Source organism: Phoenix dactylifera, chromosome 4, assembly GCF_051530095.1.
Source record: "Phoenix dactylifera cultivar Ajwa chromosome 4, Ajwa_hap1_PhDact_Kaust_v1.1, whole genome shotgun sequence".
NCBI lineage: Eukaryota > Viridiplantae > Streptophyta > Magnoliopsida > Arecales > Arecaceae > Phoenix > Phoenix dactylifera.
Window position 1 is genome coordinate 20,489,706 of NC_143193.1, and position 26,562 is coordinate 20,516,267.

General features: G+C 39.5%; 1 protein-coding gene across 2 annotated transcripts in view; it reads right to left on the bottom strand.

Moving 5' to 3' along the window:
* Positions 1 to 26,562, bottom strand: part of LOC103698335 (importin beta-like SAD2) — a 79,080-nt gene that overhangs the window by 28,342 nt on the left and 24,176 nt on the right. For both annotated transcript variants that reach the window (XM_088719789.2, XM_088719790.2), the window contains 3 exons: positions 19,469 to 19,614; positions 19,255 to 19,378; positions 18,972 to 19,152 (listed from right to left, as the gene is read on the bottom strand). In XM_088719789.2, coding sequence (XP_088575915.2) covers positions 18,972 to 19,152; positions 19,255 to 19,378; positions 19,469 to 19,614 — 451 coding nt within the window. The remainder of the gene's footprint in view (positions 1 to 18,971; positions 19,153 to 19,254; positions 19,379 to 19,468; positions 19,615 to 26,562) is intronic.

A 26,562-nucleotide genomic window follows, 5' to 3' on the forward strand; every position in this document is an offset into this window, starting at 1 on the left:
ACCTGCACCACCCCAGTGAAAGCCAACATCCTCCTTTTGCAAACTGTCACATTCAATGGATACAAGAGGATCTAGCAAAACTCCCATATACATTCAAAAGAGAGAAATCACCTCATACATCACTGGCTCGAAAGGTTATACATGCAGTTAAGGCTAAAGTACACCAGCCAACAACAAAAGGTGTAAGTTGATCCTCTCAACGCGGAGTACACACATGATACAAAGAATCTTGTGATTAGTTGCCTCAAGGACTAACATAATCAAGACGAGCCCCAAGTAAATGAGCCTAATTTTCCTTTGTCACAGGGCAGGCCAGGGTTATCAAAATCATGATGGCAGGAGAATCAAGGAACTTCTTAACATCAGAAACAACAAGAGTACCCCTCAAATCTATAAGGCTGGAAACAAGCAAAAGAGTAGTAGCACTGAAGAGAAAACACCATATCTTTTGGAGGTCTGGATTGCGGCTTCCCCAAATCATCCAGAGATAACGACAAGAATGATAACACTAGCCAAGATTTTAGGACTACATGTGGTGATGGTAGCATAGGCATGGGACACAGGCAATCATACAGGTCACTGAGCCCATTTACTTGTAAGACCAATTGGTAACTAAATCCAAAATTCTGATCTCTGTCAAGGCATGGTTTGCCGAACCAAACAGTACTGATACGTACCGACCATACCGTACCATACCAATACATGGTACGAGAGGCATACTGAGTGTCGATACGCCAAACCAGCCTCCGTACTAGGTGTACTGATATAGTAATAGGATGGCATCAGTACAGGACCCGGTACTGAGATGGCGAATCTTGATCAAAGGTAACTTAGTTTTAAGAGATCATACCTAAGGAGGAGCAATGGCAAGGGAAACAGGGGGCCTACAAACAGCCATAAGGGGCACAAATTCCAGATGGGGACATCGAGAGGGTATGGATGCTATCACAGAAAAAAGTTAGCTCAATGGGGTAGTCCAGTGTTGATAATCAATATCCGTAGCAGAATGCATCATCGACATCCATTCTATAATCCATGACACATTTAACTTGTGGTCATAAAATGAGGGATCTCTTGTGATGACTCAAGTCCCGACGGGATGTTCCATAGGACACCGACATGGGGTACCATCCCGAGTGTTGGGATAGAACCATCCTACCATTGTCCCATCATCCCAATTGGCATGTCTTGGAATATCCCTTGTCCCAAGTGTCAGAACAAGATGAGACAATAGCATGTCCGGTTCCATAGGAAAACGAGGGCAGCCCCAACCCACGAGATTTAAAACCTTGATCTCTTGCATCATCTCCAATAATCAAAGACACATGCAAGACTCACAACCACATCCAACCTCTAAGATTATGGTGAATCAAGGTATCTTTGGGTTCTCGGAGATACAATAACACAGATGCTTACCTTCTATAATCAAATAACTCCATACCAACTTGTTGCAGTTGGTGTTTAAATGTTGATGCCCATGCAGATTGTTCAAGTTGCATACCATAAGCACAAGAGATGTATATAATTGTTCAAGTTGCATACCACAATAAGAACCTGGCAGCTAATGAGGATGCCTATGAGCCCACTACATAATTAATGCAGAAGTGAGGTAAGGACAATTTATAATAGAATAACACTGGCATGCTGACCCCCCAAGACCATGAAGACTCATGCCCTTGGACAGCATGGCACATATTGAGGCATACTCTATCATTTGATAACCAACAAAGTTATCAACAAAAACTTTTAAAACCAATGTCGGCAGAACCAACCTGAACCGTCCGGTTCTGCCCGTTTCGAACCATACTGGTGGCTCACCGGTAAAGTTCCGGCTCAAAAAAATAGGACGTTTCCGGAGCTGAAGAAGAAGGAAAAAGAGCAAGCGGAGGAGGGAGGGAGAGAGAGAGAAGAAGAGGATGCCGGCGAAAGGCCGACAGAGCCCGGCGGAGGCTGCAAGGGGGCCAGCACTGGAGAAGAAAGGCTACTTAAGCGGTCGACCCATGAGAGAGGCAGAACGAGAGAGGAAAAGAGGGCGGGGGAGGGAGGGAAGGACGCCGGCGGAGGGCCGACGGAGCATGATAGAGCCCGGCGGAGCCTGCGAGGGGGCCGACGCCAAGGAAGAAGGCCGCTTAAAAATTTTGCCAATTCATAAGTGAAGTCGGCAATCGACTTCACTTAAGCGGCCTTCTTCCTCGATGCCAGCCCCCTCGCAACCTCCGCCGGGCTCCACCAGGCTTCGCTAGCCCTCCTTCTATTGTGTTACCCCCACACGCGTTGCGACGATCGCAGCGGAAAGACACGTGCGGGGGCGTTCATCTCATGAACGTTCTAAGGAACATAGATTTCAAAATTTTTCTAGAGTTCTCTAACTCAGTTTTATGAAATCTAAAGAAAAGATTAAAATTAAAAGACATGATTAATTTCAGATCTACTACAATTCCTAATTGTATAGAATTTATAAAGATCTAATCTTTAGCTTTGAGCAGGTAGAACTTCACCGCTATCTGATAATCATAGGATTTCTGGTTGCGACGATCCGCACAAGCATCCGGCCTCTACAGGTATCCACACGAGGTACAGATCGCTCCAAGATCTCACCGGGGTGCTAGCTCCCTTGCAGAGATCACCTTTGATGGCTGAATTCCTCTCTCTTTAATCAACTTCTTGATTACTTTGAGAGGAAGAAGAAGGAAGACGACGAACGTCAAAGGGGAGGAAGAAGAAGACGACGGCTCTTCTTCTTCCTCTCTTGCTCACACCAAAGGGAAGGAGGGAGAGGATGGCGGCTGATTGAAGGCTCCAATTCCTTATGCATCACGCCTGGTCCCTTTAAATAGGCATCTCATGCCTACACAAACAAGGAATAATTTCATCAATCAATCAATCCTTGATTCATCCCTCCAAAATCAGCAACACCCCTTACTTAATTCTATCACAACCCTTACTTAAAAGTGATTGGAGAGAATCCAAGGGATGTGCTCGTGCCATGTGGTAATCCGCGTGAAAGAGGAGCATCCGGCCCTCCATGTGGCATGGGATCAAACTAGGAAAGGAAGGGCGGACGCCCCTCCTTTCTTCATGCGTGTGAGGAGGGGTGGACGCCCCTCCTTTCCTTCTTTGTTCCACACGGCATGAAGGAAGATCCCTTCCTGGTTTTACATACATTTATTTCCTAATCTAATTAGGAATTACATGGTCCCACTTGGCCAATTGAATTCTAATCTAATTAGAACTAAATGTGTCCTCCAAATTGATTTATATGAATCCTAATCCAATTAGGACTTGAATTGGACTTCATGAATCAAGTTCCTTATCTAATAAGGAGTTCTAATTAATTAGGCCTTCCCATCCTTATCCAATAAGGTTAAGCCTAATTTAATGAGGTCCAATTAAATCAATTAAATTGCAATCCAATTGCAAATCCTTCTTCTTTAACTCACTAACTTTTAGCGGGTTAAACCAATTGTCAATCAAATTGACAATCAATTTTAATTGCGAATCTAAACCGCAATCCAACCGTCGGAACGATCAAAACCTCTAATGTTTGTGACCCCGTAGGTTCTATTCTGATTGGTAGTGAGATATATTATGATCTCCATCATAATATCATCGAAACTTCTTTCAATGGGTTGAAACGATATCAACTGTACTCTTAGGATTCACTGATCACCAAGTGAATGCCTTTGAGTCTCACAATCCACTAGTGATACCTAGCAGCATATAGTGACAACCCAGCAGAACAGAAGGGATGAACCTCTAGGTGCAGTTAGCGTATGATATAGTACCTCTATCGTAGATCCTGACATGACGAAAGTTATGAATAACTCGTCAAATCCCATCGTCTGTCTTATGTCAGATTTCTTTGACTCAAGTTCGAGATTGGAAAACTCTTTTTTCAGAACTGCCCTGACCAAGGTCTTTCGAACTTAATCTTATAAATCACATAGGATCACTCCTAATCTATCAAGGTCGATAGATCCCATCTAGATGCAACCCTAATCCGACAGCGAACCTACTGCAGCCAATCTGCACCACAAGAACACTTAGGGCTCATGTTTATGTGCTCGTCAAACTACAGAAACCTCACCGTGACTAGTTGAGGCATCGCAGATCTAAGTACTAGTCATACAACTGCAGCATCAAGTAAGTCACTGACGAATGGATAGACATCCAAGTGACTTCTTGCTTTGGTCACGCTCAGTACTCTTATTCTCTAACAAGCACTTGCACAATCACCCCAGTGTCACCACACTGTGGACTTAAGACTCGTCCATCAAGGAAAATGATCTGTGCACTAATCTCATCGGATCGATCACCGTCCTTCGTGATGATTCACGATCAGGAGCAATTTAGGAATTAACTATTAATTACACATGCCTTAAATTTTCAACTCTTGGGAATATGTGTTATCATCTTATTAATTTCTAGGGCGATTCATGGACACATAATAACATGAATGAACAAAAATGCCTATTTTATTTATTAATAAAATGATCAAGTACAAATTTCATGCCTCTAGAATAATTACAATGTGTCTGCCAAATTGGCTTCTAGGGCATACTCCTAACACCTCCGATGTCCTCTCCCTCCCTCCCTCCCCCGCTCTCTTTTTCTCTCTTGTTTTGCCTCTCCCGTCTATTCGCTGTGTCGGTACGGGCCCAGCACGGCATGGCGTGGGCCCGTACCGAGCTGTCCCACCGGAGAACTATTACGACGTCTGGTACCGGTTCCTCCGACCTTGTTTAAAACCTTGATAGTTTGAACAATGAATTTTATTTTCTATGCAACATCATTAGTATTTAAACATTAAAATTCTACTTTTCAGTTTGTTTGATGTACAGATTCACCTAAGACAATTCTATCCATCTCTGTTGAGATCTCAAATTATATCTCAGTTTAACCCAGAATTAGCAATACATCAATTAGTACCTAAGAAAAAGTTCTTTTCCAAGAATTGGATGCAATCAAAACATATAACAAAATAACAATGAATGAGTTGCTAAACATCAATGGTGAATCAAGACAAGTCTAGTACCACATGGACACAAACATAAGAGATGGCTTCAAACACAGCCAAGTGTTTGATCGTCAAGAGGAGAAATACAACAAATAAAATAGAACAAAGAAAGAAGCACATAGATAAATTCTAACCAATTTTTATAAATATTTTAGGATATTATAAATTCTTACCATATACAATTAGAAAAGCTTTTTCTGCATTCTTCTTATGGGTTGTAAGTGGAGTCATGTCTCTTTAGAGTGGGAAAAGACAATTTATCTCACTCCACCTCTATAAATACAATTCATTTAATAAATACACCGTTCACCTTCTAATCCATAACTAAGAAAGAAAGTACAAACACTAAAACAGGGACTACAGCTATCAAGTCAGAATTGTTCATCATGTGCTGCTCTTGTACAAAATTGCATGCACGTATATACTCCAAGAAGAATCAAGAAATATGGGATCACAAACCATCCATCATATGCTCCTCCCTCTCAAATAAGCCACAAACATCATTTGTATTTGACACAAGTATTATACTAAGGTGGTTCAACTTGCAAATAAATTTGTCACAGGCTTTTCTTTCTTGTCAACTATTAATTGTGATGGATTAGTTCCTTATGTCCCTCTTGAGTTTCATTCATTTTAATGAGTGTAACCAATTTGATGTGTATGTTGTACAGTGTAACAATGGTTATTAGCAATGTTCTTGCAAATCCTAAATAGAGGTCATGAGAAAAAACTATGATATAGGATAGCTCATTTCCTGAGTTAAAAATTATGCGAAAGGGCACCGAAAGTGTATGTAGCATGTTATTTTTTAAAACCTTTTAAAAGGATTGTGTTATATGTCTTCATAGTAGCATTGCTACTAAAATACGTGTTCCTCATTCGAACACCAGATTTGACTCAAGAAATCAAAATATTACATTTCGCAAAATGTGTTCTTTTATATCTCCACCCTTAACCAAGCTATAAAAACATCACATGATCAAGTCAAACTCATTGCTGGAAGTAAGGTCAGTGGCACCATCCCAAACCACCCAATTCGGAGCATACCAAAGCATACAAAGGGCAGATCGGCACAATTCATTCCCTCAATTAGAGAAACCAACAAGGGAGGTGAAGAGGGAGAAGGAGAGAGAGGAAAAGAGAGAGGGAGAGGGAGAGGAAGGGAAAGAGAGGGAGAGAGCAGCAGAGAGAGAGAGAGATGCGGAGAGAGGGAGAGAGAGGGCTTTTGTGAGACCTTGGAACTGGGCCCGGTCCATTTGACCGGCCCAGTCCCAAGTTACGGTCTCACGTGCGTTGCACGTGAGGCAGCGAGATGGAAGGATCCATCCCAAAGAGGAAGGAAGCCCTGTTTTAGGGCTTCTCCTCATTTGATGCCACTGAGGTAGAGCCACCGCACCCAAGGAAGAGGGGGGGTTCTTCGTGTTGCCGCCAAGAGAGAGAGAGAGAGAGAGAGAGAGAGAGAGGGTCGTTGGGTGGCCTTCTTCTTCCTTTGCCGCCGGAAAGAAGCTGCCGGATCTTCGCCGAGGCTGAGGTAAGGATTTCTACCCTTCACTTCTTTGTTATACCATTTAAAAAAAAAAAAAAAGAAAGAAGAAGAGAGGGAAGGAGAAGGCCGACCGTCGCGGGCTCTTCTCCCGTGCGCATGCCTCCTCCGCGTGAAGAAGGAGAGGGCCGGCCGTCACGTGCCCCGCCGGCCTCGACTTGGCCTCTCCCGAGCTCGCCGACCTCCCTTCGCAGGAGAAGAAAGAAGAAAGAAAGGAGGGGAAGGAGAAGAAGTCGGGAGAAGAGAAGAGGAGGAGAAAGAAAAAGAAAGAAGAAAGAAAGGGGGGAAGAAAGAAAGAAGTCGGGAGAAGATCCTGGAGAAGAAGAGAAGAAAAAGAAAAAGAAAAGGGAAGGAAAGAAAAGAAAAGAAAAGAAAAAGAAAAGAAAAGAAAAGAAAGAAAGAAAGAAAAAATAATAAATAAAGGCAGAGGGTGGTTTACGGGTATGAACCCGAACCCGAACTTGAACTTGGGATGCTAAGCACTTCTGCAGGATCAGCCATGGGAAGATATTAAAATTTAAGTTTTTTTGTATACATATATTGTGATGAATTTTAAAAAAGAATATGATTTTTGGATATTAGGTTCTGCGAGGAATTTGCGGAATTAATGAATTTATTATGGATCGTGTTCGCGAAGTGATGTAACCTCTTTACTAGATTTATCGGCAAACTATATATGTTTTACGAATCGAATTATTCGTGATTACGAATTTGATGCGTGGGTTATTTGTATATTTTTAGACTATTGTATGATTCTGATTGAACGTATGTGCTTCTGATTTGGATTTTATTTGATTGCTCTGACATTGTACCTTTCAGTTTGGAACACTGAACATAATGTGAGAAAAGATAATAACTTGAAATAGATTCAGACTCGCAGTCGGGCTATGTTGAGGACCCTGCCAATGGAGGCTAATAAATTGGTACTGCAAGAAGATTAGTCGGTGATATGACCCTGCCACACAGAATATGTGGTCATATTCCTGGCTGTCGAGTTGAATCTGATAAATTGAAAGAAATTAAGATATGAACGATATTTGATTTTGACAACGCATGTTTTCATAACTGAAATATGAAATAAAGAACTAATTGAACTTTGACCTGGCTATGTTGAGGACCCCGCCAATGGGGGCAGATACATTGGCAATTGACTGTCTTGAAGAACTCACCGCAAGAAGATTAATGGGTGTTGATGACCCTGCCACAGAAAATGTGGTCATAGTTCAGGATCGACAAGATGAATTAAATATGTGAAAGAATCTCGAAACCGTGAAAAGTATCTTAAAAATTTAAGAAATATTTGACTTGTACCTTGGAACTGCATATATATTTATTTTCTACATATTATTGCTTGATTTATCTAGTTAGAGTGTTCATTACTTACTGGGTTGTTTAGCTCATTATACAATTTCTTGTTGTTTTACAGATTTCGAGAACTAGTCTATTGTGGTTCCAAAATGGGAGAGCGACTAGCAGGATTGTGGCATAAGCTATCTTATATTAGGGTTATTTAAGTTGAACTATTATCTTAGACATTTATTGTGATTGCTGGACATTGCAAGGTTTTGTTATTTTAAGAACTAAGTTTGCATGTTGCTAAATTAGTGTTCCGCTGCGTACTTAGAATTGTGAGACTTTATGACTTGAGTTAGTTAATGGAATAAGATTGCATTTATTTAGTTGAATTATTTTAGATTTATAAAATTGAAATGTTTGGTTAAGATGCCTTGCATGCTCATGGGGAGAGTTTCCTATGGGTGTGCGGCGGTTGGCGTGACCCCCGGCTCGCGATCTCGGGCCGGGGGCGTGACAACTTTTATAGTATCAGAGCTTAGGTTTAAGATTACTAGGAAATCGTGATTAGTCATATCAGAGCTTAGCTTTTAGGATTCTAGAAATTTGTCGAAAAGTGTGAGATGGGGCAAGAAGACAAATATCTTTGTTTACTTTTGTTAGTGGTAAATTTGTGTTATCTTATCTGAATTTTGTGATGTTGAAATCAGAATGCTAGCTAACTGTGTTTGTAGCCAAAGTATGAATAAGCTATTTTGAGAGTTTTCTTAGTGGAGTAATTTGTATTCCAAGTTATGATTAATTGGATTTTGACTAAGTTAAGTAAAAGAGTATTAGTCATGAAATATTATCGTGCAATGTAAGTATTTTGGAAGTTCAAATTGATATCGGGTATGGTGATGTTACTTTTAGCTTGAAGTTAATCAATTTGGTGACAAGTTGAGGTTCACAAATGAAATGTTGTTTAAGGTTTGGGTTTAAATATATATATATATATTTCATGATATTCCTTAAAATATTCTTCGAGGATTGAAAACTGTATGTGGATCATGTATGAAACTTCAGTGTAGATGGAGAATATATTTGGGATGAAATTCTACAATTATTCTTTGGCTTTACCGAGAATTTGAAATTTTAGACGCGCACTTTACAACACAAACAAGACAAAGAAGCTAAGCGTGAACAGAAGCATCCGCATCCGCAGAATCCGAATCATCCGCCGAAACAGACGCAGCTGCCACTAAAGCATTAGCATCAAAAGAAGCAGAAGCTTAAGCAGAAACAGAAGCATCCGTATCGGAAAAAGCTAAAGCCGAACCAGACGCTGAAGAGGGGAAGAGTTCCAACAACCGTGATCCCGATTCTGAGTCTTTTGACTTGTTTAGGAAGGAGGGCTTTTTCAAATCTCAAACTTATGAAGCTACTAATTCCTCCTCTGCTTCCGGTAAATCAAATGGCAATCTCTCACATTCGGCTAGAGAAGAAATTAGAAAAAAGAGCTGGTGCAAAAGCCCAAGCTAGAACTCATACTTTACTCAGAGCTTTAGCTTTGCTGTGAAACTCACACTCGAGCTAGAGCTCAAGCAATAGCAATGTTTTGATTTTTGTCAGAAGAGTGAACCCACATAGTAGACACTGGTGGAAATAGAAACTCGAATTTTCATTTTTCGCTAGTGGCTACGTGATGTGGAGTTCAGTTTGATTGTGTCGAGTTTCCATTTCCAAAAGCAACCAAAATATTCCTAGTCGATAAAAAAGAAGCTGGTGTGGTAGTATTTGTATTGTAGCCAGCAATGGGTCTGTCGGCGGCGAGGTCTTAAATGGAGGAATTGGCGTGGACACAACTCCCTTATCGAGAGAGACTGCGCTTAACGCTCTAACCATCATCTGGGGCCAAAGTGCGTCAGGTTCATTTCGGTGGGCCCCCGAGACCGAAAGGGGACGAGTCTCATATCGAAACAGGATTCCGTAAAAACCCTGTGGACAGACACTCTTCTCTTGTTGATAGGCGAGGGGACTTCCCTTTTTGCTCATAAGTAAGCCACCTCCTTGGATTTCCATCCACAAACTATCTTGTCTTGCGGTCGGCCCGGTTCTCTCTCTTTCCCAGCCGGCCCTCTCTTTCCGGAGCGAGCACCAATATCACTTGAATTTGAAGGAGCAAAAAGACCTAGAAATGTTACAAGTTGATCTTTTATCTTTTCAAATTACAATGTAGATTGGGATTTTGATTTGAAGTGATTTAGTAAATTATGAGAATATTGGTTGTTTAAATTATTTTAAGATGATCAACGATATTAACTCTTTGATTGGAAAATATTTTCTGATGGGTTTCCTTGTTAAGGAGAATTTCGTTGTCAAAAAAAAGAATAGTGTTTTTGATTTTAACTGGATATTATCATGATATTAGTAGGTTCTTCTATCTGTTGTAAAAAAAAAAAAAAGAGAGAGAGAGAAATCTAGCATCCCAAGTCTAGGATTAATGGTTCTTGCATTAGCTGATCTTGGATTTGGAATGTTTTAGCCTAGATCTCTTTTCTCTTAAATTTATAGCTTATGCTTTTGACAGAATTAAGGAATAATTATCAATCTTGAAGTGATAATTTTATTGGAGATTGTAAAGTATTCATCTCGGTGGAATTATTAATAATTTAAATTATCGTCTTTGGATCCAAATAATAGATCTTGTTCATGTTTATCGAAAACTATGTAATGTATATGAAACTTTAATTCAAAGTTTGGATTTATAAGCCGATCTAGGGTCTTCTGTCAATATTGTTGTCGTTGCTGATAAAACCTAGATTTGCATAAAGAATTTGAATTTTAGAGGCTTACATGATTATGATGGAAGTTTTCTAATAAATGCTAAAGATCTCAGTGAAGGAAACTCTAGGAGAGATGATCGAGTCGGTTTTACTCATTTGTGTCGTTTAAGGTCTTTTAACTTGGTGGAGCAATGCGAAAATTCTTCTGGATGTTTTACTTATAGGAGTTGAATTGAAATTTCGATCTCTTTAGTTCATAATATAAGTTGTATTTTGATCAAAAGTTATTAGTGAATGCAAAGGATTTTGGTAGTTTGAATCAGAGTGCGCAGCGAAAGCGTAGTGGTCTGAATTATCTTTTTTAAGCTGATCAGAAGTATTATCTTTTTGATTTGGCAAGTTTTAAAAACAAAAGAATTGATCTATTTCCTTGTGTAGTAAGATTTTTTTTTGATAAACGAAAAGCAAATGTTCTGATACTTGGATATCGCTGCACTATCCTAGGTTCTCCAATTTGATGTCGTGCTAAGAAAATACTAAGCATCTTAAGACTAGAATTAATGGATCATCAATTTTGATCTTGGATCATGTCTTCTCCTAAATCTAAAGCTTGTACCTCTTCAATTAATATCAACCCTCTGTCTGATTGAAAGAAATTGAGGTTTTCAATCGACTTTGATGAAATTCTACTAAGGGTGGATTAGAATTGTTTATGATATAATCTTGTGATAGATCGGTTAATCAAGAACAATTAATTTCTTGGAGAAAAGACTTATGGCATTTTAATCCATGGTTGAAAGGTTAGTCTTATTTTGAAAAAGAAGCTACCTGAGAATTGGAAGATGAGATGAAGCAGAAATACCCTCAACTTTTCGAAACTGCAGGTACGCAAATTTCGAGGACGAAATTTTTTTTTTAAGAGGGGGAAATGTGAGACCCGGAAACTGGGCCCGGTCCATTTGACTGGCCCGGTCCATTTGACTGGCCCAGTCCCAAGTTTCGGCCTCACGTGGATGGAAGGATCCATCCCGAAGAGGAAGCCCTGTTTTAGGGCTTCTCCTCCTTTGATGCCATCGAGGCAGAGCCAACGCACCCAAGGAAGAGGGGGGGTTCTGAAAGAGTAGATGCCCTACAAGCCAATCATAATATGTATTGTGAATGATTTTCTTTTGATTTTCCAAATCATGTACATGACATTTAATATAAATAAAGGCATTGTGTTTCATCATATGCTGTTGATTATATTTGTGAACCCCTTAGATTAAGGCAATGATTTTGAGGCTATGATGAGATCATACTAGTGAGACCTAAAATTCTAAAATCCTAATCTTAAATATTCCCAGTCATTGGTACATTGAGTCGGGGATCAATGTTTACCGGAAAGACTGGCACATCTTATGTATGCTCGATGCAGAAGGTGATTGATCTCACAATCACTTGTGTGGAGACACTAATACAAAGATGTGGGTGCTCATTAGAGAAATGAGTTCACTGAATTGACCTACAAAAAGAAATCTTATGAAGTCTTACTTACATGTCAAAAGATGATTCTCTTAGTGGGAGTTGTGCAACTGATCCTTTGACCTGAGATCAGCATAGTATCTTGTGCACATAAATCCATATTTTGGTATCCACTCATTCATGATAATAAGTTAAGTACGAGGTCTTCTGGATATGGTGGATTGTGTACGAAGGTTATGAGTAGGTCAACAAGGAATTAATCACTTCTAGTAAAAGAAGATCGCATCCTATTTATTCTAATCATATGATAATTCAGGAAGCCTTTGATCAAAGCACAATGAAAATTAGAAAGAGTTTCTAATGTTTCATTATTCGAATTATCATTAGAAGATTGAGAAATATATGAATATGAAATTGAGTTTGACATATATTCATACTCATATACATATTCGGGATGCAGTTTATTTAAAGGATTGAATTGCACGGTAACTTGCCACTGAAGAGTATTTTTGGTATTTCCACCAAATTCCATATTTTCTGGGTAGACATGACACGTTACTAGACGTCAATCTTGTCTTATAGGTTTGATCGAATTAAATAGTTTAATTCGATCACCAATTAAAAAGAATTCTAATTGTTAAGTTCAGGTTCGCGCAGTTTGGACTTAAATCGATTAGAAGAGTTCTAATCAAGTTGGGTCAACTCGCACTCACACCTATTGCTGGCTAAGTATGGAACCCAATGGGTCACAGACAAGAAAACTTATTAAGGGTCTAATTGGATTAGATCATGTTTGCAAGATAGACATCCTAGCAGGTGTTGCAAATCCTTAGCTCTTGATTCGAATTGGATTCGAATCCGATTCTTAATTGATCTAATTTGATTAGATCATGTTCTAATATGGATTAGCCAAGAGTTGGCACCTAATTAGCTTGGTTTGAATCTAATTGGATTAGATTTAATAAATCATTCAATCTAGACCGTTAGATCTTGATCTACCGTTGGATGAAGACATAATGGAGAGTTGGTTTAACCCAATTGGATTGAGTTAGAGGATGGCTACCATAATTGACCATTGGATCTTAATCCCACCATTGGATGAAGACATAATGGGTCAAGTGAATGGCGCCTTGCATTGGAGCCCTTGGATCATCATCATGAAAGATCAAGAGGTGAGGCGTGATGGACATGTGATTAGCATGTGATGTTGACTTGGTCAAAATATGGCACCACATGAAAGGACATATCATTTGATACACCTCCTCACTTGATCTGCACCTCCACTTATTTGATATGGCCCTTTAGATGATGCCCTTTCATGAGAGGATGTGTGGATGGGATACATCCCTTGGAGATGCATCCCTACACCTATTATAAATAGGCTAGCACTCCATGGGTTTCATCATTCCAACTCCACCCCACTCCTCTCTTCTTTCTTTCTTACATTAGTTTCTTTCTTTCTAGCATTGCTTCTAGTGTGTCCTAAGCCAAGACAAGGTGGTCTTCTTTAGGACAAAAGGATTAGAAGTGATTTTAGAAAGTTAAAAAAAAATAGAAAGAAAGGAAAGCAAGCCATTAGAGTTCTTTAGAAGAATTCTGCATTAAGGATCAAAGTCTTTGGAGCTTAAGACTTAAATCAAGTTTTCGTGTGGATCAACATTGGAGGGTGAGCACTTGAGTACCTAGTGAAAATTCTGCATATTGGATTAGCGTTAGAGGTATTCTTCTATTTCTGCATTTATATTATATTATTTGATTGCTTCCATTAAGGTGATCTTGGCTTATAAGGGTTTTATGTTAAGGAACTTTATCAAGAAATTTTTAAAATTCCTAGCTTCGGCTGCCCATTATAGCATACTAGAACCCTTCAGGTTCTTCGTGTTGCCGCCGAAAGAGAGAGAGAGAGGGTCGTTGGGTGGCCTTCTTCTTCCTTTGTCGCCGGATCTTCGCCAGGGCTGAGGTAAGGGTTTCTACCCTTCACTTCTTTGTTATACCATTTGAAAAAAAAAAAAAAAAGAGAGGGAAGAAGGAGAAGGCCGACCGTCGCGGGCTCTTCTTCTTCTCCCGTGTGCATGCCTCCTCCGCGGGAAGAAGAAAAGGGCTGGCCGCCGCGGGCGCCGCCGGCCTCGACTTGGCCTCTCCCGAGCTCGCCAACCTCCCTTCGCAGGACAAGAAAGAAGAAGAAAGAAAGGGGGGGAAGGAGAAGAAGTCGAGAGAAGAGAAGAGGAGAAAGAAAAAGAAAGAAGAAAGAAGTCTGGAGAAGATTCTGGAGAAGAAGAGAAGAAAAAGAAAAAGAAAAGGGAAGGAAAGAAAAGAAAAGAAAAGAAAGAAAAAAGAAAAGAAAAGAAAGAAAAAGAAAAGAAAGAAAGAAAAAGAAAATAATAAATAAAGGGAGGGGTGGTTTACTTGGGATGCTAGGCACTTCTGCAAGGTCAGTCATGGAAGAATATTAAAATTTAAGTTTTTTTTTATACATATATTGTGATGAATTTTAAAAGAAGAATATGATTTTTGGATATTAGGTGCTGCGAGAGATTTGCGAAATTAATTGAATTTATTATGGATCGTGTTCGCGAAGTAAATGATGTAACATCTTTACTAGATTTATCGGCAAACTATATATATTTTACGAATCGAATTATTCGTGATTACGAATTTGATGCGTGGGTTATATGTATATTTTTCGAATATTGTATGATTCTGATTGAACGTATTTGCTTCCAATTTGGATTGTGTTTGATTGCTCTAACATTGTACCTTTCGATTTGGAACACCGAACATAATGTGAGAAAAGATAACTTGAAATAGATTCAAACTCGCAGTCGGGCTATGTTGAGGACCCTGCCAATGGGGGCTAATACATTGGTACCGCAAGAAAATTAGTCGGTGATATGACCCTGCCATAGAAAATGTGGTCATAATTCCTGGCTGTCGAGTTGAATCTGATAAATTGAAAGAAATTAAGATATGAACGATATTTGATTTTGACACTGCATGTTTTCATAACTAAAATATGAAATAGAAAACTAATTGAACTTTGACCTGGCTATGTTGAGGACCCCGCCAATGGGGGCGGATACATTGGCAATTGACAATCCTGAAGGACTCACCGCAAGAAGATTAATGGGTGTTGATGACCCTGCCACAGGGAACATGTGGTCATAGTCCAGGATCGACAAGATGAATTGAATATATGAAAGAATCTCGAAACCGTGAAAAGAATCTTAAGAATTTAAGAAATATTTGACTTGTACCTTGGAACTGCATATATATTTATTTTCTACGTATTACTGCTTGATTTATCTAGTTAGAGTGTTCATTACTTACTGGGTTGTTTAGCTCATTATACAATTTCTTGTTGTTATACAGATTTCGAGAACTAGTCTATTGTGGTTCCAAAATGGGAGAGTGACTAGCAGGATTATGGCGCAAGCTATCTTAGATTAGGGTTATTTAAGTTAAACTATTATCTTAGACATTTATTATGATTGCTGGACATTGCAAGGTTTTTTTTTTTTAAGAACTAAGTTTGCATGTTGCTAAATTGGTGTTCCGCTGCGTATTTAGAATTGTGAGACTTTATGACTTGAGTTAGTCAATGGAATATGATTGCATTTATTTGGTTGAATTATTTTAGATTTATAAAATTGAAATGTTTGGTTAAGATGCCTTGCATACTCATGGGGAGAGTTTCCTACGGGTGTGCGGCGGTTGGCGCGACCCCCAGTTCGCGATCTCGGACCGGGGGCATGACAGCTTTGATGCAGATCGGCATGATTCCTTCCCTTAATTCGAGAAACCGACAAGGGAGGTGAAGAGGGAGAAAGAGAGGCAAAAAGAGCGAGAGGGAGAGAGAGAGGAAGGGAAAGAGGGGGAGAGGGCAATGGAGAGAGAGATGCAGAGGGAGGGAGAGAGAGAGGGCTTTCTCCTCTACGATGTCGGAATAGGGGGCGAAGCCCATGTTTTGAAACGAAACGGGGGCTTCGAAAGCCCTCTCTCCCTCCCTCCCTCTGTCTCCCTCTTTTCCACTCTCTCCTTCTCCTTCTCCCCCTCCCTCACTGGTTTTTCTATTGATATGCATTTAATAAAACGGCATAGCACAATACCATACCGTACTACCAGCTTACAGGCACAGATGCTGGTTCTGGTACTACAGATCTTGATTGGAAGAGTTCAACCTTGATAGAACATGTCATTAAGGTGTTTGGTGAATATCTAAAGTACCTGAAAATGTTAACTTTCAAGCTAAATGTCATGTGTTTGCATCAAATTAGAGCAAGAAAAGAATCGGATAATCATAATTGGATATTGATATTACACAAGCAAATCTTATTTATATTGATATTACACAAGCAAATCTTATTTATCAGATATAAGAAACACAAAAAGAAGTTGCAATACTTATATGGTTACAAAAGATAATAATAGACTATTGCAGGTCTAAAAGGCAATACAGAGGAGATTCATTATGTTATAGGAGCTCTGGTCCGCAAGGAACCAATTGCTTGAGTACTTAACAGAACACCCAGATATTAAATAGCTGAGGAAGATTTTTTAAATGGTATTAATCATGATAAAAGTATGAAGGACCATTTATCTCCATAAGGCTCCAACCAAATTCCTATTGATGGCAACAAGATCAAAAAGCTTGCAACACCTCCTACATATGCTAGTCGCTTCACAAAAAACTGAGCATGTAGCTTCTGCTATCAAGTTTTACAAATCAAATAGTGAATATCATGCCAATCACTAAGCAAGAAATTGAATGTCAACTGCCATTATCAAGTTTTGCAAATCAAATAATGAAAATTAGAGCTAGAACTTCAATTTATTGCGATTGAAGCCATATGATGCGATTACATTCTAGATATCAGCATAATTTTAGGATTACGGATTTAACTTTTTATATTATTGCAAAGGTACTTAAGATCACATTCTATAGAATAGTCAGTTGCCTTGAGGAATTACTTGATGTACATAATCCACTGCTAAAATAATTGCTTATTCTCCAAAATGGAATGCTAAAGCAAGATTGCAAGAACCGCTACCGACAGGTATACCGGCAAGCAACCGGTAGAGTATTGTACCAGTCCATATTGTACCAAACAATGGCATACCAAAACCGCATCAAGGGAGATGGAAAGGAAATCTAGGGTTTTGAGCTTGATGGTGGGTGAATCGACCGGTTCTCAAAAACACTAGCGAGGGTTTCGAGAGAGGGAGGGAGGGAGGGAGGAGGGGAGACTTACTAGAGGTTGATGGAAAAGTGAATGAGACTTACCGGAGGTCTCAAGTCTCGAACGAAGTGGAAGGCCGCTCTCAAGTCTCAAACGATAGAACAGAGGAGCGGTGCTAAGTCTCAAATGATCGAATGAAGTGATCGAAGTCATTGAACGGATGGCTTACCTGTCGACTGGCAAGGGCAGCAAGGTTAAGACAAGTGCAACACACAAGCGAATGGGGGGAACAAAAAGAGAGACCGAGATGAAAATCCAAGCAAATCAACCAATTTATAGGCCCATTTCGAATTTAGAGGCTAAAATGTGTATGTAATCGACCGATCCGGTTTGGTACACCCCGAGCAGGGCGATCTAGCATGGTTTGGCAATCCTTGCATTGAAGCTTTCACTTTGTAAAATATATGCACCTAGTCCATAATTGCTGCAAAAATTGGGTCAATTTGGGAATGGAACTAGTCTGGTGTATGAGCCATATCTAGAAAGAAACTAACAAGAACTGTTGTTGATGAACAAGCATATGAATTGATATTCAGTTGTTCTAACAAAACTACACGTACAAGCAGACAACCTATAAAATTAACAATTATTTAAAAAATAAGAAATTAGAATACATTTAAACATTTCTATCCTAGCTTTCCTATTTTCTGACCACTAATTCTTTTTGAGTTGAGCATTTTGCTCCCTAAAAGCATTTTATCCCAAAAACAGATATCCATTAATTTCCTCGCCCACAACTTCAAAAGTTTATTGGTTTATTCCCATCTTAGCTTCAGCCAGATAAAATGCCCATCACCATCCAAAGTCTTCATTATAGATAAGATATGAACAAGGAAACATAATTAACTATAACTAAGTTTACCTGCTAATGCAATTCTAATGCCACCTTTTTTGTGCTCATTTCTGACTTTGAGCTTTGCAGTACCATTATTATATCTCAACAAATGATACTAAACAATTTTCATCATTCTCAGGGAGCATCAAATGTTCAATGATCCAGGAACACCTCTCCACCATCCAACAAGATTATTCCAACCCATAACAATATTATCCAACAGCTAACTTTTTAGTTGGATCCAAAGGGACTGGCGAAGGGCCAGATAACAAAGTTAATTTATCTGTAATAGCTAAAAAATAAATGCAAATTTCTTCACCTATTTAACTGCTTTACTAACGCAGGTGAGTTTACTATGCATATTTTACAAAAATGCACTCTACCATTCTATAGCTTATGAAGGAAAAAGCATATAAAACTTCAGAGGTGTTCCAGGTTTCAGATTTTCTAAATATGTAACCATAAAAATTAGGCAGCAGAATATGCACTCCATATTTCGTAAATTCACTGCATTATGAAACCTGAGGCCCATTGGTGCACTACACACAAGCAGAACAATTTGAAGTACACATTACATATAGAATTCCTGCGTTGTCCAAGAAAACAACACTCAAATAGTGGTTGACATTTACTTGTAAGAAAATGAAGTAAAAGAAGCATTCAGAAATGTGTCTCGTAAGACATGATTAAACAAATATAATATTTTAAATTTCAATTCTCCATACAAAAAAGTAATAAAGGACTTAAATACAGACAACCAACAGGAAAGAATGTAGTAGGGTAATTTGCAAGTAAAAGGGAAAAAATAAAAAAATGCAACCTTTGCTCGAAGATGACCAACATGGCTCGTGAATTCAGGGAAAGCATGTTGCACTAACATGCGCTCTAGCTCAGACTTGTAGGGCTCAGTTTGCTTTAATTTATCACATAATGTTCCAATAGCAAGAAGAGCACCATCCTTTTGGCGATATGGTTTAAACTCAACAGATGCCTCATCATATCTAGTTACAAGTAAATACCTTGAAAAAGTAAGTATCTTGTATGACAGAATCATGAAATTGCAACATCTAAGACAGAATCAACTTATTGTGGATATCATATACCTCCTAAAAATCTCCACAATGAACTGAATGAACTTATGGAGGTTTCCTTTACCACGTTTTCTCACTAATTCACTAACAAAGTCCATGGCAGCAGTCCGAGGGCTGTATAGATCCTCGATAATATCTGTATAGAATCATAAAATCATCCTGAATATTATCCTTATTATGACTTTATATTTCAGAAGAGTATAATTACAGAAGTCTAAAGACTCACCATAGCCCTTCCTGACATACTCATGAGGATCCTCATTCCATAATTTTTGATCATTATCATTGAAACACATTAGTGGAAAAATTATCTCAAAAAGAACAATGTCAAGGTGTGGCTGCAGCAATTGATACATGTTGTTTCTTGGAATACTGCAAGAAGGGCAACATAAGTGTAAATTGAGTTGTCTTTAAAATAAATGGTTGCAGTGTTGTCACAATTAATTTATCAGAAAATGCTTTTTTTTTGCTGCGGAGAATGGAGAGGATACCCTTAAGATTAGCAAAAAAATCAGAACAAAAAAGCAAAATAAAGACCTTATTACTATTTGGTATGCAGATAATTGCATCATCACATAAGCACCAAGGAGAGTAGCCTGAAAATCAGGAAACTATTACTGAGTAATTTTCTTTTTTACCAATATGAAAATCTAATATTAACATGTGAGGATGATAGTGTTATTTTGATGATTAACACAACCATTGAGGAAATATCTAATTAGTACTACAAGTTAACGTGATACATCACTACTAAGTTCGACACTCTCGATATATTAGAAGAATGAGATCAAGATGTCTTTCAATGATTAATAATGAGATAAAATTTGTAATAGAAAAAGGATAGAGAATTCTAAATTCTAATTTAGCAAAGTTTCAAGTGAAATGTACTCTTAAGGGCAAAATAGTAATTTTAATTGTTAAAAGTATGTAGCACTACCATGGCATACATTCAAAATTGCTTGAAATATATTTCATTCTTTGTATGGATGAGTCTAACCTTAAGATGCAGCAAAGTGTGAAATGAGTCGACCCCAACATAGGTGGAGTCGACCTTGGCACATCATGAAACCATCAGGCACACCTCTGCAAAAATGGTATGGATGAACAGTAGTGGAGTCGACCTCAAGTATGCTTGAGCCGACCCCAAAGAACCTTGAGTCGACCCCAGCTTCAAGCCTCAAGAAAATAAGTCTCTGGAATTTACTGAGAAGGCCGACCCCAACTTTTCTTGAGCCGACCCCAGATGTAGCCGACCCCAGGAATGCTTGAGTCGACCCCAATGGAGTCGACCCCAACTGAACATGAGTCGACCCCAAGGCTATGTCGTTCAAAACTGTCTCTGGAATCCCTAAGAGGGTCGACCCCAATGAAACTTGAGTCGACCCCACTGTAGCTTGAGTCGACCCCAAAAGGAGTTGAGTCCACCCCAGTGAAAAACAGCTGAAATACAAAGTTCTGTGATTCCTGAGAGGACCGACCCCGCTGTAGCAGGAGTCGACCCCAGTGAAAGTTGGGTCGACCCCAAGTATGATGAACAGTGGTTTGAGTCGACCTCAGAAAAGTTTGGGTCGACCCCAGCACGGGCAGAAGCATAACGGCTAGTTTTGCAGAAGTACTTTTTGACCTCCCAACAGCTAGTAACGGATAGTTTTTCAAATCTAACCAATGGGGAGTAACCTAAACATGTGGGAAAGTATTTATAATGACACTATTCATCAGAACAAGGCATCTTTTGTATGAAAATCAAAGCTTACTTAAGAAAGACAAAGCCCTAATTTTCTTCATCAAGGTGCTTCATTCAAGAGTCAAAAGAAAGTGGTTGAGCAGATCAAAAGAGGCATTAAGAGCTCCACCAATCCTAGAAGAGTGAAGCATTCCTTGACAAAGAAGAGAAGAGCCTTATCAAAACGATAACATATTCTAACTCTACTTTGTAGCTTATAATTGTTATATCTGCTCATCTAGGAGTTTCAACCTTCTTCTTCTTAACAATCTTGTAACGTTTGTTGGTGAGCCCGTAAAACCAACTATGTAGGTTTGTTGGTGAACCCGTAAAACCAATGGTGAAGGTTTGTTGGTGAGCCCGTAAAACCAACATAGGTTTTTGGTGATCCCGAAAAATCAAGTGTAAAGATTTTTGGATTGTGAGCCCGGAAAACAATCCAACTGTAATCCGCGGGATTATAGTGAATTCCCAAGGGATCGCTTGAGGAGTGGACTAAAGAGTCCATAACTGAAATGTTCACTAGATTCACGGAAATCATAAATGGACTAAAGAGTTTAGGTAAGTCTTATACTAACTCTGGACTAGTGCGAAAAATTCACAGATCTTTACCAAAAGTATGGGAGGCCAAGGTAACTGCAATTCAAGAAGCAAAGAACCTCAATACATTACAATTGGAAGAACTTCTAGGATCACTCATGACCCATGAGTTGACCATGAAGCAAAATTCAGAAGATGAGGTCAAGAAAAGGAAGACTATTGTCTTGAAGTCTACAACTCCAAAACAGAAAATTGAATCAGAAGAATCTGATGATGAGGAGGAATATGATGAAGAAGAAATGGCTATGCTCACAAGAAAGTTCAGAAAGTTTATGAAAGGAAAGAAGAAATTTCATAAAAGGAAGACCTTCCTCAAAGGTAGCTCGAGCAAGGAAAAGAGAAATAACAAAGAAAAAGAAAGGAAAACGCCAATCTGCTATGAGTGTAACAAGCCCGGACATTTTAAGATAGATTATCCAGAATTAAAATGGATGGCAAGAAAACTTAAAAAGAGCAACCTCATAGCTGAATGGAGTGAAAGTGAGAAGTCAAGTTCGAAAGAGGAAGATCAACAAGAGACGGTCCAAATCTGCTACATGGCCAATAACGATGAGGTAGATTCTAAACTTGAATGTGATTTTTCAGTAGAAGAGTTACATGATGCATTTTTAGAACTGATAGAAGAACACAAGAAGCTAATCAATAAAAATAAAGTTCTAAAAGATGAAAATCAATCTCTTATCAAAGATAAGCTAAAACTATCTAATGACTATGAAACATTGAGTAGGAGGTTCACAAATGAAACCAAAAATCTAATTGCTGAAAATGTCAAGCTAAAAGAAGATGCAGAAAAATACAAATCCTTAGTGGATAAGTTTACACTTAGTTCAACTAAATTAAATATGATTCTTGATAGTCAAAAAGCTGTATATGATAAGGCTGGTTTGGGATATAAAACAAATAGGAAGCAAAAATACTTAAAGAACATATTTGTGAAAGCCAAAACTGAAAATATAACTTGTCATTGTTGCAATAAAGTAGGACACAAAGCATATGAATGCAATTTTAGGAAGCCTAGCTATAACAAATTGAGTGATAAGAGTAAGCTAAAGTCCAAGAAAATTTGGGTTCCAAAAGGAACATCAAGTACTAATCTTAAAGGACCCAACATGGTTTGGGTACCTAAAGCACATTCTTGACTTTGATTCCAGGAGTGTCTTACAGCTAATAAGAGGGATAAACGATGGTATCTAGATAGCGACCGTTCAAGACACATGACAGGTGACATAGAACAATGTCACCTTGGAATCTAAGAAGGATGGAGTGGTAACCTATGGAGACAATGGAAAAGAACTTATCATTGAAAAGGGTAAAATCTATATTACTCCATCCACATTTATAGAAAATATTTTATTAGTTAATGGTCTGAAACATAACTTGCTTAGCATAAGTCAATTTTGTGATAAAGGTCTTAAAGTCATATTTGAAGCTTCAGTATGCATAATTACAAATCCAAAAGATAATAGCATTGTACTTATGGGACATAGGCATGAAAATATTTATATGGTAGATCTTCATGATTTAGACAAGAAAAATGGATTATGCTTAATTACTAATGAAGAAAGAAAAAGTGAAATAAGTTGGCTTTGGCACCGTAGACTAAGACATGCTAGTATGGACTTAATATCAAAACTAGTCAAGAAGGATCTGATAAAAGATGTGCCAAAATTAATCTTTGAAAAAGACAATTTGTGGACCATGCTCATTGGGAAAGCAAACAAAATCATCCTTCAAATCAAAGAATATAATATCAACCACTAGGCCCTTTGAACTCATATACATGAATCTATTTGGGCCTACTAGAACTGCAAGTCTAGGAGGAAAAAAGTATGAACTAGTTATAGTAGATGATTTCTCAAGATATACATGAGTTTCATTTCTTGCACATAAGAATGAATCATTTTCAGTACTCTTGAAATATTATAAATGAAAAGAAGCTCACCTTAATTGCAATTCGAAGTGATCATGGAACTGAATTTGAAAATCAACACTTTGAAGAATTTTGTAATGAAAATGGTATCTTCCATCAATTTTCAGCACCTAGAACGCCTCAACAAAATGTGGTTGTTGAAAAGAAAAATAGGACCTTGGCAAAGATGGCACGCACGATGTTGTGTGAGTCAAATCTTCCAAAGTACTTTTGGGCTGAAGCTGTAAGTACTGCTTGCCATATTTTAAATCATGTTTTAATACGACCTATAACCAAGAAAACTCCTTATGAACTTTGGAAGAATAGGAAGCCAACTGCTAAATATCTTAGAGTATTTGGATGTATATGTTTCATTTTAAACAATGGCAAGAAGGATCTAAGTAAATTTGATGCTAAGTCAGATGAAGGTATCTTCTTAGGATACTCTACATCTAGCAGGGCATACAAAGTGTTCAACAAAATAACTCTTGTAGTTGAAGAGTCAATTAATATCATTTTTGATGAGTCTGATAGTGAGTCTCCTAAGAGAGAAAATACTCTTGATGATGATGCAGGAATTATTGATTTTGAAAAATTAAATCTTAATGACATGCCAAATCAAGAAAAGGAAGATCGCGTGCCACCACAATCTCAAGACTTGCCAAAAGAATGGAGGTACGCACATGGACACCCTAAAGACTTAATCATTGGTGATCCATCTCAAGGGGTAAGAACTCGATCCTCTCTTAGAAATTTAAATGACTATCTTGCTTTTGTTTCACAAATAGAACCTAAGACTTATGAAGAAGCTGAAAATGACATAAATTGGATTAATGCTATGCAAGAAGAATTAAATCAATTTAAAAGAAGCAATGTTTGGACATTAACTGAGAGACCAAAGCATAACTCTATAATTGGTACAAAATGGGTTTTTAGAAATAAATTAGATGAAAATGGGGTTGTTTTAAGAAATAAAGCTAAACTTGTAGCTAAAGGATACAATCAAGAGAAGGGATAGATTTTGAAGAAACATTTGCTCCCGTGGCTAGATTAGAAGCTATTAGATTACTCCTAGCATTTGCATACTTCATGGACTTCAAATTATATCAAATGGATGTAAAAAGTGTCTTCTTAAATGGTTATATAGAGAAAGAAGTATATGTAGAGCAACCTCCTGATTTTGAGAATCATGAATTGCCAAATCATGTGTTTAGATTACATAAGGCATTATATGGATTGAAACAAGCACCTAGGACTTGGTATGATCGACTAAGCAAATTTCTGCTAAATAATAATTTTAGTAGAGGAAATATAGATAAAACACTTTTTCTCAAAAGAAAAGACAAAAATTTGCTATTAGTACAATTATATGTAGATAACATAATCTTTGCTACCACTAATGATAATCTTTGCAAAGAATTTGCTAAATTAATGCAAGGAGAATTCGAGATGAGTATGATGGGAGAACTAAATTTCTTTCTCGGATTACAAATCAAGCAAACTAAGGAAGGCATCTTTATTCATCAAACTAAGTACACAAAGAAAATACTAAAGAAGTTTGGGAATGAAAATCATAAGGGGATAGGCACTCCTATGAACCCCACTAGCAAACTAGACAAAGATGAAAAGAAAAAAGTATAGATATGAAGCTCTATAGAGGATTAATTGGATTTTTGCTTTACCTAACTGCCAGTAGGCCAGACATAGTATTTAGTGTGGGAATATGTGCTAGATACCAATCAAATCCTAAGGAATCACATTTAAGTGCTGTCAAAAGAATCTTTAGAGTCGGCCTTTCACCGACTCGTGCTGAGCTCGGTCTTTCACCGAGCAGTTGGTGGGTGCGCCGGATGGCTGCTTCCGGCGGGGAACCTGACCAGGGAAAACGGGATGTCCCCTTGCCAGGCCTGGCTGAGACCACACCAGGTGGGCTGAGGTGGCGCGAGGGCTTCCGGCTCAACCGAAGATGGTGTGCCATCGGTTTACCGAGGAGGAACTGGTTGAACTCGAACGACGGTTTCCTCGGGTGGTGACTTTGCCGACGGAGAGGGTGATGCAGGCGAGGAGTGATTGGGAGGGGAGAGCTGTGCTCGCGACCTCAAAGGACAGGCTAAGCTTTAGGGGGCGGTGGAGGTTCTTCCAATGGCGAAGGGCCTTTTGACCATCCGATTCGAGTCAGGGGAGGACCGGGCGAAGGCAATGGCAGCGGCCCCGTGGCTGGTGGGGGGCCAATTGATGGCGATGGAAGATTGGCGTCCCGACTTTCATCCCGGGCGTCCACTCGGTTAGCCGGACAGTGGTCTGGATCCGGTTACCGGGGCTGCCTCTGGAGTATTAGGACAGTGCATCTATCCTGGAGATGGTGGCGGCGGCAGGAAGGCCAGTGGCGCTCGATACGGTGTCGAGTGAAAGGCGGAGGGTCGACTATGCCCGAGCTAAGGTCAAGATCGACGCCAGCCTTCCTCTAGTACCTGGCATGCTGGTTCAGTGGGGGAAGAAGAGGTTCTGGCAGGCCTTCGTTTACGAAGACCTGCCGAGCCTCTGCTACCTCTGTGCCCGCACCGGTCACCAGGCAGCGGAGTGCCGGTTCTGCGAGGCGGGAGGGAGATCAGACCCGGCGGTTAATGGAGATCTTGGAGGTTCCTCAGCGGCAGCGGAGGGGAACTTACCCGGGGGGAGGAGGCCGAGAGTGTTCGGTCCCTAGATGACCTCTTCCAGGTTTCCGGCACAGCGAGGAGGAGGTGCGGCTAGGGTTGCTGCAAGGCCGAAGGGGACGACGAGTTCCCGAACTGAGCCTACTCGGGAACCGGCTCATGCCTACTCGGGTCCGAGTCCGGCCAAGGGAGGGCCGAGCGAGCCTCAGTCATCGCCGAACTCTGAGGGCTGGCGGAAGCCCAAGAAGATTGCTCGGCGCATATCGCCGGCGAAGGGAGCGGGGGGTGTCGAACCGATGTTGGGAGTGGCGGCGACACCGACGAAGCGACCCGAGTTGACACCGAGTCAAGCTCGGCAGGGGGCCGTCCAAGCCCCAGCGAGCCCGGTCCAGACCAGGGCCTGTGATCAGGGGCCCGGTCTGGGCCCATCCGGT